The sequence below is a fragment of the Mustela nigripes genome, chromosome 2 (assembly GCF_022355385.1).
Source record: "Mustela nigripes isolate SB6536 chromosome 2, MUSNIG.SB6536, whole genome shotgun sequence".
Taxonomy (NCBI): domain Eukaryota; kingdom Metazoa; phylum Chordata; class Mammalia; order Carnivora; family Mustelidae; genus Mustela; species Mustela nigripes.
Genome location: NC_081558.1, coordinates 1537332 through 1556485, shown reverse-complemented (window position 1 = coordinate 1556485; position 19154 = coordinate 1537332). Strand labels below are relative to the sequence as shown.

The 19154-nt window shown below is 64.2% G+C and overlaps 1 protein-coding gene across 1 annotated transcript; it reads left to right on the top strand.

Annotated features, from left to right (window-relative positions):
- Positions 1 to 777: 777 nt before the first annotated feature.
- On the top strand, positions 778 to 18293 carry LMNB2 (lamin B2). The gene is made up of 12 exons (XM_059388575.1): positions 778 to 1080; positions 7839 to 7975; positions 12607 to 12763; positions 12995 to 13120; positions 15138 to 15308; positions 15404 to 15529; positions 15819 to 16039; positions 16174 to 16465; positions 16548 to 16655; positions 17116 to 17235; positions 17478 to 17591; positions 18193 to 18293. The coding sequence occupies exons 1-12, from the start codon at positions 793 to 795 to the stop codon at positions 18232 to 18234; spliced, it is 1902 nt and encodes a 633-aa protein (XP_059244558.1). The 5' UTR covers positions 778 to 792; the 3' UTR covers positions 18235 to 18293.
- Positions 18294 to 19154: the final 861 nt, after the last annotated feature.

Sequence of the window (19154 nt, the reverse complement as noted above, 5' to 3'; positions counted from 1 at the left end):
AGTTGCAGGTGCAAGACCTGCCGATCTGAGGTTTGTGTACATTGTTGAAATGATCACAGTAGGTGCGGCTGGTATCAGTCAACGCACATAGTTACTTTCCGACCTACAATACAGTGTTATTAACTATAGCCACTGCGCTGTGCCTTATATCCCAGGGACTTACTTATTTTATAACTGGAAGTTTGTGTCTTTTGATGGCTTCGTCTGTGCTGCCCACCTCCCACCCCTCCACCGGCAACCTCCAGCAACCTGTTCTCTGCATCTGCGAGCTCAGTTATTTTTTAAAGTTAATTAATTTTTTTTTTTTTTCGTAATCTCTACAGCCAAGCTGGGGGCTTGGACTCACAACGCTGGAGTCGTATGCTCTTCCGGCTGAGCCAGCCTGGCGCCGCTGTGAGCTGTTATTTATCTTATCTTACCATTATTTTATTTTGATCGTACCTGTAAGTGACATCCCCGAGCGTGTGTGCGAGGTCCCTTCACCTTTCATTTTAATAGCACTCCAAGGAGGGAGGGAGATTGTACAAGTGGGGAAGGTGGGCACTGGAAAGAAGCCCGCTGTCCCTCGGGGGCGGGCTGGGAGTTGCAGGTCCCGGGGCCTGGCCCTGAACGCTGGCGGTTTCAGCAACAGCAATGCACAGAGCCGGAAGCCCGCTGGAGGCGAGAGGAACCTTGCCGGCGCGGGAAACTACAGCTCCCGGCTTGCCCCGCGCAGCCGCGACAGACTACAAGTCCCAGGCTGCTCCGCGGCGGCGGGCGCCGGGCGCCATCTTGGTCGGCGGCGCGGATTGAATGAGCCCGCCGCGCCGCGGCCGCCGTCCCGAGCCGCGCGGGCCCCGAGCCGCCGCCGCCGCCGCCGCCGCCGCCACCTCCGCCATGGCCACGCCGCTGCCCGGCCGCGGGGGCGGGCCCGCCACGCCGCTGTCGCCCACGCGCCTGTCGCGGCTGCAGGAGAAGGAGGAGCTGCGCGAGCTCAATGACCGCCTGGCGCACTACATCGACCGCGTCCGCGCGCTCGAGCTCGAGAACGACCGGCTGCTGCTCAAGATCTCCGAGAGGGAGGAGGTGACCACGCGCGAGGTGGGCGCGCGGCCGGGGCTCCGGCCTCTGGGGGTCCCCGGGGGTCCCCGTGCGCGAGAGGGGAGGCCGGGCAGGCCCCGCCCACCGGGGGGGTCCCCGGGGTTTCGGGGGGCCCTAGGGGCGCACGCGGGGCTGGGCCTCGGCCTCTGAGGGTAGCCGGGGAGCTTCGGGGGCCTCCCGGGGGTGAGGCTCGGAGGCCGGGCGGGCCCTGCCCACAGAGGGGGTCGTCAGAGGTCTCGGGGTGGGGGGGCCCAGGCGAGTGGTGCAGACTGGGGCAGTCTCGGAGGGCCGAGTCCGAGGGATTTTTCGGGGACCTCGGAACGAGGGGGGCGCACCCTGGAGCAGGCCCCGCCCACCGAAGGTTCCCGGGGCTTTTCGGGAGACCTGTGAGCGAGGGGTGCGCCCTGGGACAAGCCCCGCCCGCCGAGGGGCCCACAGAGGGGTTCGTGAGCCCACCGAGTGAGGAGCGCGGTCTGGGGTAGACCCGTCCTCTGAGGGATCCCCCAAGGGACCGGGGGCCCGTTGTGCGACTGGTGGATGGGGGGCAGGCCCGAGCCCTGAGTGGCCGGGGGGCATCTGGGGATCCCTCGGCCGGAGAGGGTGTGAGCCAGAGAAAGCCCCGCCCCTGAGGGAGAGGCGGAGAGTCTCCGGGCTACGTTAGGGTGTCCTGGCGTCCCTGGAGGAAATCTGGTGGGGTTCTGTGGTCTCAGAGGAGCCTGAGTTCAAGCTCTCAGAAGGGACCCCGAGGAGGGGTGGAGAGCCTCTGGGGGGGCCCACGGTGCTCTTCTTTGTGGAACTCTCCAGGGGTCCTGGGATGAATTCTGGGGTGTTGAGGGACTGGGGAGGTGGTTAGGCTGTAGGCTCCATCTCGTACTGGAACCTGGGGTAGGTGGGCACGTGAGGGGAGGGGGTCCGAAGCCTCGGGGTCCCATGGGAAATTTGAGAGGTTCTCACTTGGGGCCTGGGGCACCCACTTGGTGGATGGGCTGGAGCCTGGTGGGGGTGGAGAGATGTCTGGTCTTGGGGATTTAGCAGGAAGTTTGGGGTTCTAGGTGGGTCCTAGGGCTTCACTGCAGACTGAGGGAGAAGGGGCTGGGTAACCCCCACCCTCTAGGGGCATGGGAGGGCCTGTCTGGGGGTCCTGGGTGGGTTCTTCCCTTGCTTGGGGACTGTGGCTCCAACCCAACTCTCCCCCAGTTCCCAGGGGCCCCAGGCTCTTTTCTCACTTGGCTGGACCCCTGCTGGCCCCTTTCCAAACCCAAGTGTGATTGCGGGGAATCTGGATGGCCGGTGGGAGAGTGCTCACCTTGTGGTTCCCCCGAGGGCCCCCTAGGAGAGCCAGGCCCCTATCCTGACCGTGGGCCATGTGACAGTCGTGTGGGGGTCATTTCTGGGAGCCACTTACCCTTTGGGTGACCCTGGGCAAGTCATTTAAAACTCCCTGGGTCCCAGTGCCTCTTCTGTAAAATGGAGATGACAGCCCCCCTTTTGTTCTGGCTGGCTGGCCAGGCCTGTTGATGTGCGTTCTGTAGAATAAAGGATGGGCACCCCGAGGAACCGTGGGTTCTGTTGCCCCTGTTTAACAGTAGCCAGGACAGGAACGGCTCAGGAAGTGGCCTGGGTGACGCCGGGGAGGAAGAAGTTTCCCTGGAAGGTGGTGCTGTCGGTGTTGTGGGAGTGGGTGTGGGACTGGATTCGAGCTCTGATGCTCACTCGTGCAAAGTCCTTCAGTCTGTGTGACCTTGGGCAGGTTTTGTCATCCATCCCATGAGGCTAGAATTGTCTGCAGCCCCCCACCAGGTGGCCACCTTCCAGAGGGGCGCCTGAGTACTCGGGGTGCGGGTCCGGTTCCTGCCTGCCGGGGTGCCTTGTCTTTCTCCTGTTCTTGCATGGGTCTCCTGCAGGTGCGGCGAATGGCAGGCAGCTCTCTGAGGGTGATGGGCCTGGTGGGCATGGGAGCCCCCAGGCGCGGAGTGGGTGTTGTACCTAGAGTCCCAGCAGGAGGGCCTGGGGACCCGGATCTCTCTGGTCTGGGGAGGGGCCGTTCCCTTCCCAGCTGGAGAGGTGAGGTCTCCCGGTCTGAGGGCTCCTGGGAACAAAGGATGTGTTGCCACCAGTGGTAAACCTGCCCCGCCGTGGGCTCAGGGGTAGGCCTGGGGCTCCGGGTGTCCCCGGGCTGAGGGCCGGGTTACGGGCTGGAGCTGAGGACTTGCCACCAGCAGGTTCTCCTGGAGCCTCCAGCTGCCCCTGTGGCCAGGTGATCAGTGCTCCTGGGAACTGGGCAGTGGAGGGAGCTGGCGCCTGGGGAAGGAGGGGCGCTGGAGCAGGGGGCATGGGGTGTGTGTGCGTGTGTGTGTCAGGGCGCTGTCACAGGCTTTCAAAGCAACCTGGTAGTGGCCTTGGCTACAGTGGGGCCCAGGCTGGAGGGGCCCTGCAAAGTGGGTGAGCAGAAGCGGGGCGGGGGCTGGGACTGGACAGAGGCTCCAGGAGGGATGTGGGTGGAGCTGGGTGCCTGGTTCCCCCAGGAGGACGGTGGTCATCACGCTGGGGCGGTCATCACGCTGGGGCGCTCCTGGCCCATGGAGTGGGCGGGGGAGGGGTACTGCTCACTCCCATCCTCGCCCAGTGCTCAGGATGACCCCATCACAGAGATGTTCCAACCCCAGATCCCATTAGGAGAAGCCACTTAAGGAGCCCTTTGAAGATGCCTTTTACCGTGTCCTAAGCGTGCCGCAAGCCTGTAACAAAATCCGGACAGTGGAGGTGCACGAGGGACGCCGGAAGCTTCCAAGCCCTTGTCACCCTCCCGCACGTGCCGCATATGGGTCCCGCGGCCACTCTGTGCTGAAGAGCCACGTGCCCGTGTCCCCGGAGGGCTTCCAGAAGGGCTGGGGCCAGGCTCGATTTCTGTTCGAGCGAGGTCTTGGGTGCTGGCCGGGAGAGGGGGAGCCAGGAGGGAGAGGCAGTTCTCCAAGGAGCCTCCCACTTGGGTGTTAAGTTCCTTTGACCTTCGGTTTCTTTTCTCTCACCTGCCCAGGTGTCCTGTTGCTGCTGGGGGGTGGGGGGAGCTAGGAGGGCCCCCCTGGGTGGACCCTGGGAGCAGGGGCGGGGCGCGGTGAGCTGTGGGGGAGAAAGTAGCCCAATCGGCTGTCTGTCCGGGGATTTCCTGCAGAGCCGTGGTTCTCGGCTGGGAAGGGTTCATCCCCCGGAGACGCAGGAACAGGGAAAGGCCACCTCGGGTTATCTGGACACCCCCCCCCCCACCATGCTCCCCCTCCCTGGCCAACACATGCTAACACATTTGTTCATTCCTGGCGCTTGAATAATGCCGTAAAAGACAAAACAAAAGGCCCAGCCATCGGTCTCCCGTCAGCTGTGGCCGGGCTTCTGCAGGGGCCGTCACAGCGGCTGTCACAGGGGCCGTCGCAGGGTCCGGGCGGCCTGGGCCTGCCAGCAGAGCACCTGTTAGGGCTCTGAGAGACGCTCTGTGTGTGTGTCCTCCACAAGAGGTTTCTGAATCGTCCCAGGGCCACAGAGCGGGGTTGGCCGGTGTTCTCTGGAGGGCCGGAGTCTGCGTTTCCAGCTCTGGGGGCTGGAAGTCTCCACCGTGGCTCCTCAACTCAGCAGTGGGAGTGGAAGCTGCCGCAGACACTGTATACAGGAACGGGCCAGGCCGTGTGCCAATAAAGCTTTATTTACACACACTGAATGCCTGTCATCGGCCTGGGTCGCAAAGTCTCTGCTCCTTTCTTTCCCCCTCAGCCACGGACCGACGTGGAAACTACCCTGGGCTGCAGGCTGGACCCGCAGAGGGCGGGATGGGTTTGCCGCGGCCCGGAGCCCCCGGCCCGGCTGCGGAGGTGCCTCGGGAAGACGAAGGCACGAGCGTCCGCTCTGCGCTGCGGGAACCTCGTCCATGCGTCCGGGAACCTGTGCCCGCGTGGCCCGCACCTCCTCCCCGGGACCGAGAGCTGCAGGACGGGGCCGGCCAGACGCCCCAGAACCTGGGACTTGAGCCAGGACACTCGAGGGGACTGTGAGAGCGTGGCCTCAGAGCCCAGAGCAGTCAGGGCGAGCGAATCCAGGGGCGCCCAGAAGTCTCAGGCGTGGAGACAAACAATACGAGGTGTTTTCACTTACTCAACCTTGTGGAGTAAGTAAAGGGTCCGTGTCCCCCAGCACAGTTCCGTCAGCGTCTCACGCTCCTGTCTCGTCACAGTGGTTTTACCGGTGTTGACGCTGTAGCGACATCACGGGCTAACACCTGTGCTGTTTGGGGTCCTCAGTTTCCCCCGCTTCTCCGGCCCGGGACGCCCTGGGGACCTCACAGTGCTCAGCTGTCACGTCTCCTCGGGCCCCTCTGGACCGAGCGCGTTTCTGAGATTCCCAGGGCTCGATGTCCCCCAGTAGCCCTGAGGAGCGCTGGTCAGGAGTTTGGGGTCAGTCTGGTGTTTCCTCATGGTTAGGCCGGGCAGTGGGCCCAATGATATTTTAATGGTACGTTTAAAAGATTAAAATCCGTGGCGCACCGGGCTGGCTCCGTCCGTGGCGTGTGTGACTCCCGGTCTCAGAACTGTGAGTCTGAGCCCCGTGTTGGGGGTAGAGTTTACTTAAAAGAAAAATTAAAGGTCGTGCAAAAACCCCACTGGGAATGAAGTATCAAGAACTTACGTACAGGGCGCCTGGGTGGCTCAGTGGGTTAAGCCGCTGCCTTCTCGGCTCAGGTCATGATCTCAGGGTCCTGGGATCGAGCCCCGCATCGGGCTCTCTGCTCAGCAGGGAGCCTGCCTCCCTTCCTCTCTCTCTACCTGCCTCTTCGTCTACTTGTGATCTCTCTCTGTCAGGTAAATACATAAAATCTTTAAAAAAGAAAAAAAGAAAAAAAAAAAGAGAGAACTTACGTACAGTGTCACCACTGCTGGCTTCTCTTGCCCTATACCCCAGCCTGGCTCAGGGCTTGGTGGCCTTAGTGACTGTCGGTCACTAGTCATCCCGGGACCCCTGCCTCGTGAGGGGAAGGTGTGAGAGAAAGGGTGGGGGTCGGGGCCGGGGATCTTGTGCGCGCTCTCCCTCAGGCTTAGGAGAGTTCTGGAAGGTGAAACGGCAGGAGGCAGAACCAGGACACATGGTAAACCCAGGCTCGCTTGGAGACAGGAGCGGTCACTTTTGTGAACTGAGCCTGATTCCAGAATCCGGTTCCCAGAGGTGCAAACACCGGGCGTGGCCACAGGCGACCACCTCTGTGCGGGGGAGGAGCCTTGCTGTCCTGGGGTGGGTGGTGGCCGCAGCCAGGGGACAGGAGGGAGGAGGTGGTCTCTGCTCCCCCATCGCGTGTCCTCCTCTTGGGATCGCCCCCAGTGGACATCCTCTGCCCTGCACGTGATGGGTCCGCAGAGACCAGTTGCCTATTCCATGCCTCAGTTTCCCCATCTGTGAGATCGGGCCAGGAGCGCACACCCCGTCTCACCTGTGGGATGAAGTGACTGGGAGCTGCTGTCTTGAGGCCCAGGATGCCCAGGCCAGTGCGGGGCGCTCAGACTGGCTGTGAAAACCCCAACTCTTCTGAAGCGCACCCCCCCCCCCGCCCCCGGAGGCCCCTTGTCCCTGGGCAGCGGGATGCTGCTTACCTGACGTGCGGCAGGTCGTTGGCCGCTCCGGGCAGCCCCCTCCGCCCTGGGGCCTTCCTGTGGGAGGAGGGGTCCCGGCCACCCCTGCACCCCCCCACCTGCTGGCGTGTGGTTTCGTGGGAGGCAACGTGGTGCCACTTGGAGCGGCGGCTCTGTGTCGTACTCTGCGCCTGCAGGTCACTGAGCTGGAGTTCCCGGCGCCTGTGGTTCCGGCGCTCCGCAGCTCAGCGGCTAGTGCGTGGGGAGAGGTGCACAGCCGTCCCCTCCGACGTGGCTGCTTTCCCAAACGAAGCCCCGTCCCCATCGGTCGTCACCCCCAGCCCTCCTCAGCACCCCTGAGTCCCCTTCCTGTCCGTGGGGGAGCCTGGTCTGGGCGTGTCACACGCATGGACTCACACCCCACGTGCCCTTCTGTGTCTGGTTCCCTCCCTGCGCGTCGTGGGCTTGCGATCCGTCCCCAGGGCAGCGCGTTGGGGGCCCCGCCGCTGCTGGTGGCCGGGGACGCTCGTGCGTGTGGGGACACGTGTGTGCACCTGCCGGTCGGCGGGAGGACGCTGGGCTTGTTTATACCTCCTGGCTGCGGTGGGCCGAGCTGCGAACGCGCAGCTTCGTGTGCACGCGCGTGTTGCTTCTCCGGGCATGGAGGTCCCAGCTGTGGGGTCGCTGGGTTCCAGGGTCCGCTGCCCACCTGGCTGCCCGGCGCGGGCCCGTTTCCCACTCCTGCCCCGCCGCCCGCCGGGGCCTGAGGTTTCCTGGTATTGCCGCCCGCGGGGGCCTGAGGTTTCCCGGTACCGCCGCCCGTGTTTATTACTCTTTGTCTCTTTGACTCTGGCCGCCCTAGGGGGACCGGGGGCCCTCTCACGGCCCTAGTTTGGTTCCAGATGGTTTTAACACCCGTGCCTGGCCCTCTGCGTGCCGACGCGGGGGAAGGTTGGGTACGAGAAGGCGGCGAGAAGCATGAGCTGTGTGCGCCACTGGCGGGGGACCCGGGACCGGGAGAGCTCGGGCGGCTGGGGTGCCCCTGGGGTGGGGGTGGGGGGCCTCGGGAGGAGCCGTGTTCACGCCGGGATGGCCCATTGTTGGTGGGGAAGGGGGTCTGTCCTTGACCTGGGCCTGGCTGCCACCCCGCAGGTGAGCGGCATCAAGACGCTGTACGAGTCGGAGCTGGCGGACGCCCGCCGGGTGCTGGACGAGACTGCGCGGGAGCGGGCACGGCTGCAGATCGAGCTGGGGAAGCTGAAGGCGGAGCTGGAGGAGGCCAACAAGGGGTAGGCGTGCGGCCCTCGGGCACCCCGACACCGTCGTGTGGGCCGGGTGGGCTGGCCGCTGGCAGGGGTGTGCTCTGTGGCCCGGGCCTCCAGCCGGCCCTTCCCACCACCTTTGGTCCCCCAGCATCACTCAGCCCAGGGAAGCTTTTAAACACGAGTGGCTGGGGCACCTGGGTGGCTCAGTGGGTTAAAGCCTCTGCCTTCGGCTCAGGTCATGATCTCGGGGTCCTGGGATCGAGCCCCACATCGGGCTCTCTGCTCCACGGGGAGCCTGCTTCCTCCTCTCTCTGCCTCTCTGCTTACTTGTGGTCTGTATCAAATAAATAAATAAAATCTTTAAGAAATAAAAAATAAAAAGTAGACCTGAGTGGCTCCCCCAATTCCCTCAGGGAGAGGACGGCCCCGGGCCATGCAGCCCAGCCTCCCCTCTCTGCCCTGGGTCTGGGAGCCCCTGGTGTGCTACCCCGTCCCCACCGCCAGGCCGCGGGCCCCCACAGACCTTGGTGCACTGCCTCACGTGTGGCCTGGGGACCCTCATCCTCCAAGGCTCCTGTGGGGCTGTGGGGCCGCCCGCCTCCGTCCCCCCCACATCCGGGCTGCGGTCCCCGCTGGGCCGGGCCGGCAGCCTTCGGGCCTGGCCTTTTCTCTTCCGAAGTGCTGTGTCTTCTCTGGCTGCTCCGGAGACAGGCCCGTGCGCACGGCGTGGCCAGCCAGGTGCCATGGCGGGGATGGCACTAGTACTGGGTAGAGGACACCATGACGCCACGACGACCCCAGGCGGCCACCCGTGACCAGGGCTGGACTGTCACTGTCCCCGCCTCAGTGTGTGTGTTGGGGGTGGCAGACCGGGCCAGGCTTGTCCAGGATCCCTCAGGTTGGCAGGGACCTGGACCGAGGCCTGGCTCCCAAGTCCCGGTTCCCAGTCCCAGCTGCCGACAGAGTCACCTTCACGTTTGTGGGATGTTTTCCTTCCCCTCCATGTTTGGGTGTAGGCAGTTTTGTGTGTCTAGGGAAATGAGTGGAAAGGCCAGAGTTTCCAAAGTCTCTGCTCTGGTTTCCCCACCCAGTAGCGGGCGAGCTCCGCCGGCGTGACCCACACGCGGCACCCATGTAGTGTCACTAACCGGAGCCCGAGTCCACGTTAGGCTTCCCTCCCAGAGGGAGGTGCCTTCCACGAGCTTGGACACCTGCATCACGAAGATGCATCCGCCCTTATGGCTTCGCTGCCCTAAAGATCCTGTGTTCCCCTGTCCCTCTGTCCTGTCCCGTCCGGGCCACCGCGGTCTTGCCTTTTCTAGAACGTCCCAGACTCGGAGCCCCACGGTGTGTGGCCTCAGCCCAGCTCTGGCTCAGGGATGTGCCGCGGGTCCCTCCGTGGAGAGCCACTGGAGCGGAAGCGCGCGCGGGGTGGCCCCGCGGGGTCCGGAGCCTGGTCCTCGGCCAGGGAGTGATGCTAGACCCAGGGTAGACTGTAGCTCACCAGTTTCATAGGATTTTTTTGTTTTTTTGAAGATTTTTTGTTTTGTGAAGATTTTATTCATTTATTTGACAGACAGAGATGACAAGCAGAGAGGCAGGCAGAGAGAGGGGGTGGGGGTGGGTGGGGGTGGGAAGCAGGCTCCCTGCTGAGCAGAGAACCCGACACGGGGCTCGATCCCAGGACCCTGAGATCATGACCTGAGCCGAAGACAGAGTCTTAACCCACTGAGCCACCCAGGTGCCCCATGGTAGGTTTTTTAATTAAAAAAGGATTTGTGCTTCTGGGGGAAGATTGAGGTAATTCCAGGGTCAGCACTGCTTTCCCTGTAGCCCCTGAGGATTCCAGAAGCCTCCACATGCCTGGGACTCTGGGTGTGGCTCCTTGTCTAGGCCGAGAAGTCTTGACTTTTCCTGCTTTGTGGTCCCAGGTGCTCACTGGCGACAAAGTGGACAATGCACGCTCGTTTAAGGAGAAAAGTAGAAGTCTGCAGCAGGCTTCCCCCAAACAGACTGGGTGGCCGGTGTGAGCACCCACACGGCCTTCCGTAAACTCACAGTGGATGCCGGAGACACTGGCAGGGTTGGGCTTTGGAGGCCACAAGCCTCTCGTGGATGTCCCCCCAGAGTCATCAGATGTCGTCCACGCTGGCATTCTGTCCCAGCCACTGGGATGTTCCCGCACCCAGAACAGGTTCGCCAGGGGAGCCGTGGCTGAGGCAGGCCGGTCCCATGGCTCCGTGACAGCTTCTGTCCGCCGCTTCCCTCGGCCTGGTGCTGGGCGTGGCGGGCGGCAGACAGGACACAAGGAGCGGCCGGTGCAGCGGGGCTGGCGGGAGGGACTCTGCGCGTCTGGGCCGTCACTTTCAGCGGAGGCCCCTGCTCCCCTGGGAAGGCCTCCTCCGGCGGCCGCTCTCTGGCCAGCAGAGGCTGCAGGTGCTGGGCTCCGTTCCCTCACTTCCTGTCCCGCCGCAGGAGCCCTTCCCGAGCAGGGAGCCGGCCGCACTTAGGTCGAGTGGGTTCTCTTCCTAACCCGTTTATCAGCACATCCCGGCGAGGACAGGAGCGTGGGTGGCTGCGTGGAGGACCCGACCGATAGGTCACATGCTCCCACGCAACCCTCCAGGACTGGCCCACAGATGAGGAAGCCGCGTTCAGCTTGATGCTCGGGAGACGTGGCCCGTGGGAGTCCCTGGCGCCCCTGCTTTCTGGGCCGTTCTGTGGAGTTTGGCAGAATGCGAATATTGGCTGAAGGTGTTTAGAGATTTTCTGCATCAAGGTGGCAGGTTCACCCCCGCGGGAGAGCATGTGTTGGGCTTATTTGGTCAAGCCCCACGATGGGTTTAGAGGTTATTCAAATGAACTTAAAAAAAAAAAAACAAAAAACATTTTCCACATCACCTGATGCCTCTGTTCCTGTCACCCTGGCTTTGTGGCTGATCTTAAACTTGCCAGGTACACCTGACCCCAGGGCCTTTGCACTTCTGCTTCCTCTGCCTGAGTGCTCTCCTGGAAATAACAGATCTGTTTTTTTGGTTTTTTTTTTTTTTTTTTTTTTTTATCTGAGAGAGAGAGATCACAAGCAGGCAGAGAGGCAGGCAGAGAGAGGGGGAAGCAGTCTCCCCGCTGAGCAGGGAGCCCGATGCGGGGCTCAATCCCAGAACCCTGAGACCATGACCTGAGCCAAAGGCAGAAGCTTAACCCACTGAGCCACCCAGGCGCCCCTTGATCTGGCTCATTCTTAATGCTCCCCTCATCCAGGTCTGTTCCAGGGCGACCCTGGGCAGGGCTGTGCGCCTTGCAAGTGGGGTTCCCACGGGGTTCCCTCGTGGCTCGGGCTCCTCCCTCCCTTCCCTCCCCCTTCTCTGCCCTCCTGATGCGGTTCGCGGGCTTCACTGTCGGCTCCTCCCACGAGAAAGTTCCGCACCAGGAGAGCCCGGTGCTCCCAGGTGCATCTCTGGCGCGAGGGGGGCCGTCCCCACAAAGCAGGCTCTCGGTGACGGGTTCAGACGAGGAACTCGTTTTCCCAAAGCCCTGCAGAAGCTGCTCCAGGGGCTTAGGGTTTCGGTCCCGCCGCGGGCAGGAGAGCCAGGATCATGTGGCATAAGCTCAGGGGTGAGGACTGCGGGGACCCCGAGACCCTTATGGAGGATGGTGGTCAGAGGCGCGGCTGGAGCTCTGTGTTCTAGGGCTGCTGCTGAGGACACGGCAGCTTGGCCGCCGAAGCCACGGGTCCCTATGCCATCCGCCCCGCCCCCGCCTCGTGCAGCCGAAGCTGCGTCCCCAGCAGTTCTCACTGGGTGTGCGGTTGGGGGGCTGGCCCCAGGGATGCTGCTTGCCCCCCATAGCGCCCCTGTGTGAGTAGCACTTGGGGGAGACTGTCCCCTTGCTGGGGACGGCTCCCTCGGCTCCTGGGTGGGGGGTGGCGCGCATTCAACTCCTGGAAGGTGGCGAATTTCATTGAGAAACGACCAGGAGCCCCAGGCCCCAGGCCCGTGCTGCAGACAGCTGGGCATTAAAGAATCTGTTTGCCTCTTTAATGTCGCGGAAATCATCTCCTGGGGCGTCAGCTGAACCTGCTTGGAGAAGCGTATTAAGTTTACGAGCGAGATCAACTTTTCAAAGGGCAGCATTTTAACCTGCAACTTTACTAAATTCTATGGTTTTTTAAACATCGTTCTCCCCGACATGATTCTCCTCGTGTCCAAAAATTACACAAAATGACATTAAAGGGGCACCTGGGTGGCTCAGTGGGTGAAGCCTTTGCCATGGTCTCAGGGTCCTGGGATCGAGCCCTGCGTCGGGCTCTCTGCTCAGCGGGGAGCCTGCTTCCCCCTCTCTGCATCTCTGCCTGCTTGTGATCTGTCCAAAAAAAAAAAAAAAAGGTGACATTAAATTAAAAGTGACCTTAGCTCTTTCCTGAGGTCTTTTTGAGCGCTCTACTTGTCAGCTGGCGGAGTCCTGATGTGCAGAGCGGGTCTGAGGAAGGGACGCGTTTTGTGCCGACGGCCCAGGCCCTGTCACCCCGGGAGGTGCCCGTGGCTCAGAGGCTGGAGGGAGCCGGTCCGGGGCTTCCTGGCGCTGCCAGAGGCCCCCATCGCCCCCCGACGGCTCGCCCCGCCTGCTCCTAGCTAACGCCCGCCCTTGACTGGCAGCTCCAAGAGGAGGGATGGCGAGCTCGTGGCGGCTCAGGGCCGCGTGAAGGATCTGGAGTCCCTGTTCCACCGGAGTGAGGCGGAGCTGGCCGCCGCCCTCAGTGAGAAGCGTGGCCTGGAGAGCGACGTGGCCGAGCTGCGGGCCCAGCTGGCTAAGGTGGGGTTCCAGCAGCCCCAGTGGCGAGTACCGGGGTCTGGGGTGGTGGCCAGACGTCCTGTCGTGGGGGAGTGGCCCAGGGCCAGGATGCCGGTGGCCGCCGGTCCCCAAGCCCTTGACACTCCCTATTGGGAGTGTGTGTGTGTGTGTGTGTAAGGGGATCTCTGGGCCCTGAGAGGCCACACAGTGCGGCAGACAGACTGTCGCCTCAGCTTCTGTCCTGTGTCCCAGGCGGAGGACGGTCACGCGGTGGCCAAAAAGCAGCTGGAGAAGGAGACGCTGATGCGCGTGGACCTGGAGAACCGCTGCCAGAGTCTGCAGGAGGAGCTCGACTTCCGCAAGAACGTCTTCGAGGAGGTGGGTCTGGGGGCGGCTCGCACCCCGAACGGCGGTGGCGGTGTCCTGCCACCTCCTGGAGCACAGGACCCCGATCCGGGGGAGGGTCCTGCTGCCTCTCCCAGCCCCGGGGGCGGGGGCTCTAGGTGCCCCCCAGGCTTGTGGCCGCATCCCTCCATGTGTGCCTCTGTCTTCACGTGCTTCCTGTCTCTCATGAGGACACTTGTCATTGGTTTGGGGCCCACCGGCACGATCCAGAAGCTCTGATTTGGAGACTCTTACAGATTCCATCTCCAAAGCCCCCTTTCCAAATAAGATCACACTCCTGCTTCTGGGGATTCGGACATGGGCACATCTTTTGGGGTGCCGCCGTTGAACACACGGCAGACCCTCTCTGTGAAAGGGCAGGGGAGGGCCCATCTGTGTCCCTTGCTTCCTGGGCCCCCCACTCAAGCTCGGAATCCCTGGCCCCAGGCTCTGGGGTATGGTGGCCCCACCTGCCCTCCTGGCAGCTAGAGCGGGGGTTTCTGTGTCTTCCGTGGGGGATGTGGCATCGGGGCCCCTCCCTGCTCAGCATCACAGAGCTCTTTGTCCTGTCACAGCCCAGAACGGAACCCTGGGGCTGCAGCTTCCTGCACTCAGTGCCCCGGGAGCAGGCGGGAGCAGGGGCTGGCGGGAACGATGCCCATAGAGCTGAGGAGTGGGCTCCAGCTCCAGCCTGGGCCCCTGAGAGCCAGGGCCATGACAGCTAGGGGGGAGCCCCCGCGGGAAGCCCTGAAGGCATCCGCTGGAGACCCTGAGGCTTTGAGGGGGTCCGTACTTGTGAGGAAGGATCCCAGGAAGAGAGCCATGCGGGGACCTGTGAGGGGAGCCCGCAGGACACACTGGAAGGGCTCCTGGTGGGGCTCCCTGAGGCTGGTGGCCAGGAGCTCCTGGCGGGGAGCCCCCACGGGGGCTGCCGTGAAGGTGGGTGTCCTGGTCCTGTGTTCTCCAAGGTTCACGGGTTGAGAACAGGACCGGCTTCCTTGAGAAGCAGTCCTCTTGGTCTTACAAGCTGATGGCACAGTGTGAGTGACAGCCAGCCGTGCGGAGCGAGTTTCTCTTTCTCTCCGAGCCCAAGGCTGGGGGACGGCGCCCTCCGCCCGCAGCTGTGTCTGGGGCCGCTGTGCTCCGGGGCCGGACCTCCCGCTGGGTTCAGTGTCGCCGTGGTGTGCGACCGCTGTCCTGAGGCCTGGGTCTCTGTGTTTCTGTCCCCAGGTACCTGGGATGGGCTCAGCAGGAATTCTTACTTTAAGATTTTATTCCTGGAGTTACGTGAGGGAGTGAGAGGAGCGCCTGAGTGTGCGCGCAGGGGGAGAGGCAGAGTGAACGGGAGTGGGAGAGTCTCAGGTTGGGCCCCCCCAGTGCACAGCTGGACGTGGGGCTGGATCCCACCACCGAGGTCATGATGTGAGCGGAAACCAGAGTCGGTGCCCGCCTGCATGAGCCCCCCCAGGAGCCCTTGTCAGGAGTTCCTGTAACAGCAGCTTTATTGGAACCTTCCTGTTCTACGAAACTTGTAAGGTGTACAGTTCGGCTGGTTTCCAGAACTGCACAGACTTCATCTCTAACTCTAGACCATTCTGTCAGCCCCAAAGCAACCCGGTCTGGTCAGCCGTCAACCCCCCTCCTCCCAGCGGCTTGATCCGCCTTCCCGTCCTGGTCTGGGCGGGTCACCCGCGTGGACTCACGCCCTGTGTCCTCCTGTGTCTGCTTCCCTCCCTGCGGCCTTGGGCTTTGGGCCGTCCCTGGGGCAGCGCGTGGGGGCGCCTGGCCCCCGGTCGCGCCGGGTAGTGCCCCTGTGGGGGGGGTCACGTTTTATTTATCTGCTTGCCAGTGGGGGATGCTGGGCCGGGTCCGCTCTGGTGGCCGTGACTCCGCAGCGGGTCCGGGGTCTGGGCGCGCACGTGGACTTGGGGCTCGGGGAGGGGGGAGAATCGGGGTCGCGGAGGCGGGGGTGCGGGGCCCAGGGCGGGGCACTGACCGCGGTCCGGTGCAGGAGGTGCGGGAGACGCGGCGGCGGCACGAGCGCCGCCTGGTGGAGGTGGACAGCAGCCGGCAGCAGGAGTACGACTTCAAGATGGCCCAGGCGCTGGACGAGCTGCGCAGCCAGCACGACGAGCAGGTGCGCCTGTACAAGCTGGAGCTGGAGCAGACCTACCAGGCCAAGGTGCGGGGCAGCGGGGCCCGGCGGGGGGCGGCGGGGGGCGGCGGGGTCTCCCTGCCCGCGGCCGGCCCCTCACACCTCTGTCTGGGTCCGTCCAGCTCGACAGCGCCAAGCTGAGCTCCGACCAGAACGACAAGGCCGCCAGCGCCGCCCGGGAGGAGCTGCAGGAAGCGCGAGTGCGGCTCGAGTCCCTCAGCTACCAGCTGTCTGGCCTCCAGAAGCAGGTGACTCCCGGGGCCTGCCCCGCTGCGGGCCTGCTGCTGCTGCGGGCCCGCCCTCCCGGTGTCGGGTGTAGACGAGCCGGAACGGCAGCGTGGGTGACGCAGCACCCCTTCCCTCCTGGCCCGCGGGGCTGTAGGGCCCACGGGCCTCCGGAGCCCCCCGGCCCCACCCCCACCAAGTCCTCCTGCCCGCCGTCGGTGCCCGCCCGCGTCCGCAGCAGCCCGGTGCGCTTCTTGGCCTGACCCGCAGAGGCCGGCCTGACCTGGCTGCCCGGAACCCCCCGCCCGCCAGGCCAGTGCCGCGGAGGACCGGATTCGCGAGCTCGAGGAGACCATGGCTGGGGAGCGGGACAAGTTCCGCAAGATGCTGGACGCCAAGGAGCTGGAGATGACCGAGATGCGGGACGTGATGCAGCAGCAGCTGGCCGAGTACCAGGAGCTGCTCGACGTCAAGCTGGCGCTGGACATGGAGATCAGCGCCTACCGCAAGCTCCTGGAGGGCGAGGAGGAGAGGTGGGTGTGCTCTGCGGAGGGGGCGGGCCGGGCGGGAGGGCCGGAGGGGCGGGGCCGGGCGAGAAGCCCCTCCCCTCCCCCCGCCCCACTGGGCTAGCGAGTGTGTCGGGCCGGCGGTCCCCTCCGTCCCACAGGCTGAAGCTGACCCCCAGCCCATCGTCGCGGGTCGCCGTGTCGCGGGCCACGTCGAGCAGCAGCAGCAGCAGCGTGTCCACGGCCGGGCGCTCGGGCCGCAGCAAGCGCAAGCGGCTGGAGGCGGAGGAGTCGCCGGGCGCGGGCTCGAGCGGCATCGGCACCGGCACGGGCAGCAGCAGCAGCACCACCAGCTTCCACCTGGCGCAGCAGGCCTCGGCCTCGGGCGGCATCAGCATCGGCGAGATCGACCTGGAGGGCAGGTTCGTGCAGCTGAAGAACAGCTCGGACAAGGTGAGGGGCGTCCCGGGCTGCGGCGCGGAGCTGGGGGCGCCCTCCCTGAGCCGTGCGTCAGGCGCGGTGTCCCCTGTGCCAGGACCAGTCTCTGGGGAACTGGAGGATCAAGAGGCAGATCCTGGAAGGGGAGGAGATCTCCTACAAGTTCACGCCCAAGTACGTGCTGCGAGCCGGCCAGACGGTCACGGTAGGTGGCTGTGGGAGGGCCGGCGCTGCGGGCTGTGATGTGGGGGGTTCTTGGGAAGCAGGCAGTGCTGTGGGATGGGGGGGCTGGCTCTGAGAACAGCTGTGCCCTGTCACTGGCCACCTGTGTGCCGTTGGGCCCTTGGACTGTCCCTGGAGCCCTGGGGAGCCCTGGGGTGACCTGTCAGCCTCCCACAGTGGGAGAGGGTCTGGGCTGTCTGGGCTGGCGGGCGCTGGCAGAGACAGAAGATCACGGGTGTAGACCCCTGAGGCTGATGGGCCTCTGCTCGCTGCTCAGCCTGTGTTTGCTGACATGAGTCCTTGGGCACCGGACCTCAGTGTCCCCTGTACACTGTCAACTGTCCTCTGTCAGCAGGACCCAGGGGGGAGGGACCGGGAACTAACTGGTGGCAGGTACTGGGCCCAGAGCCAGTGCTGATAGGGAGGCCCTCCGGTGTCTCCAGGTGTGGGCAGCTGGTGCGGGAGTGGCCCACAGCCCCCCCTCGACGCTCGTGTGGAAGAGCCAGGACAGCTGGGGCACGGGCCAGAGCTTCCGGACCGTCCTGGTCAACGCCGACGGGGAGGTAGGTGCCCGCGCCCTGTTGGGGGCCACCGTCTCCTTGCCCTGGGGTCCCTCCTGGAGGCTCCCTGCCTCACCCTCACTACACCACAGGCCGGGTGCAGTAGGGTGCGCAGGCCAGGGAGCGCGCGATCTGGGGTTCGGCGGGATGTGGCTCTCGGCCAGAGCGTCCTGCCTGCCCGTCACCGAGACAGGGGGCCCCCGCTGCCCAAGGGGTCCAGCGTTCGCGGCCTTTCTCTTGCGCAGGAGGTGGCCATGAGAACCGTGAAGCAGTCCTCCGTGGTGCGGGAGACGGAGAACGGGGAGGAGGGAGAAGAGGAGGCCGCGGAGTTCGGCGAGGAGGATCTTTTCCATCAACAGGTAGCGGCCCCCGGGTGGCACACGTGGACGCGCCCTCGGCGCACACGTGCACGCCTGCCCGCCGGGTCCCCAGGGCCGTGCTGCCCGCCCGCTGCTTGGCCACCGCCCAGGCCTCCCCCGCCAGCCGACCCCAGGCCACACCGCCCGCTGCCAGAGACGGCCTGTTGCGGGACTGCCCTCGCCTCCTGGCTCTTGTCCCTGTGTGGACCTCTGGGTTGTGGCCCAGGGCCCCCAGGAGTGGGGTGTTGAACCCCAAACACTGCCAGGCGGCACCGGTGTAGCCCCGAGCAGGCTCTGAGGCCACTGCTCCTCCTGCCTGGGATCCCCGGGCTTCAGTGATGGGTTTGGGGGGGGGGCCTCCTGAGGCCTGGGGCCGGCTGCAGCTCCTCTGCATGGTACGCCTGGTGTCTGACCTTTAAGTTGTGATGGCCTATGTGTTCGGAACAGAAGCAAGGCAGACGTGGAAGGTTCTGGTACAGGGACAGTTGAGGGTGAAGCTGCTGGCCCCTTCAGCTTGCTGGGAGCCGGTGTCCCAGGGGTGGGAGCTGCGTGGCCCAGTATGCTTGCGCGTTCCTCTTAGGCTGCTGGCCTTTCTTTCCAGGGGGACCCCAGGACCACCTCGAGAGGCTGCCGCGTGATGTGAACGGGACGTGCCTCATCACTTGTCTTTACCCAGAGCCACTGAAAACTATTTTTCTATCATTGGCTGTCTTTACTCCTTGATACATTTCTAGAGGATTTCTAAGCATACTGCCTGAACGCGGGGCGGGTCTCTGGGGTCTTTCCTGCCGGTGGGCTCCCTTGGACACTTCTCATCACCACTGGCCAGACATTTTTTTGGTGCCCCATTTCACCATTTGGTTGAATTCGAGGCCGGGGACGGAATGGCTGACCGGGGTTGGCTGTGGAGGCCGGAGGGCCGGGCCGGGCCGGGCTCGGGGACTACTGTCCCTCTGCCTCCCCCGCACACTGGCTGCTGGGGCCCGCCCTGTGGCCTCTAGTGCGCGGAGAGCAGGGCTGCCGTGTCCAGTGAAGCTCCTTAAGAGCCCAGTCCAGAAGCCAGGTTCTGACCTGGGGGGCGGCAGGCGCATCCCCTGTGGCATTCTGGTGGCCCGGCCGCAGGTGTGGCAGGGGCCTGGGTGTGGGTTTTGGTGCTCGTCCTGGGCTCTGGGGCTCTGGTGTATTTCCTGGTGTGATGGAGAGCTGCCGCAGGCCACACCTCCTTTCTGGCTTTTCCCTTCTGGCTGGCTGGCCCTTGGGTTTCTGGAGCTTTCTGTAGTGCAGTTCCTAAGCTTGCAGGACCACGAGGCAGGAGAGAGCTGGAAACCCAGGGAACAGGGACAGCTCCGTTTGGAGACTTGTCACCAGGTAATGGCCAGGGGACAGGTGGAAGGGGTAGTGGGATCACCTGGGAAGCAAGTGTCCCCCGGGTCTCAAAGCCACTGTCCACAGGGCACAGCCACTTCCTGCCCTCCCTCAGTGAAGAGGGGGACTTGATGGTGAGCCATCAAGCTGGTCTCCCACTCTGTGCCTTGTGCATGGGGCTGAGTCCTGACCCCCACA

What these genes read in the sequence shown, in the direction of transcription:
- LMNB2 (XM_059388575.1), top strand. Translation starts at nt 793, where the DNA reads ATGAGCCCGCCGCGCCGCGGCCGCCGTCCCGAGCCGCGCGGGCCCCGA. An exon ending in GAGCCGGCCAGACGGTCACG is followed by an intron (nt 16,656 to 17,115) that starts GTAGGTGGCTGT and finishes CGGTGTCTCCAG; the next exon opens with GTGTGGGCAGCTGGTGCGGG. An exon ending in TGGTCAACGCCGACGGGGAG is followed by an intron (nt 17,236 to 17,477) that starts GTAGGTGCCCGC and finishes TCTCTTGCGCAG; the next exon opens with GAGGTGGCCATGAGAACCGT.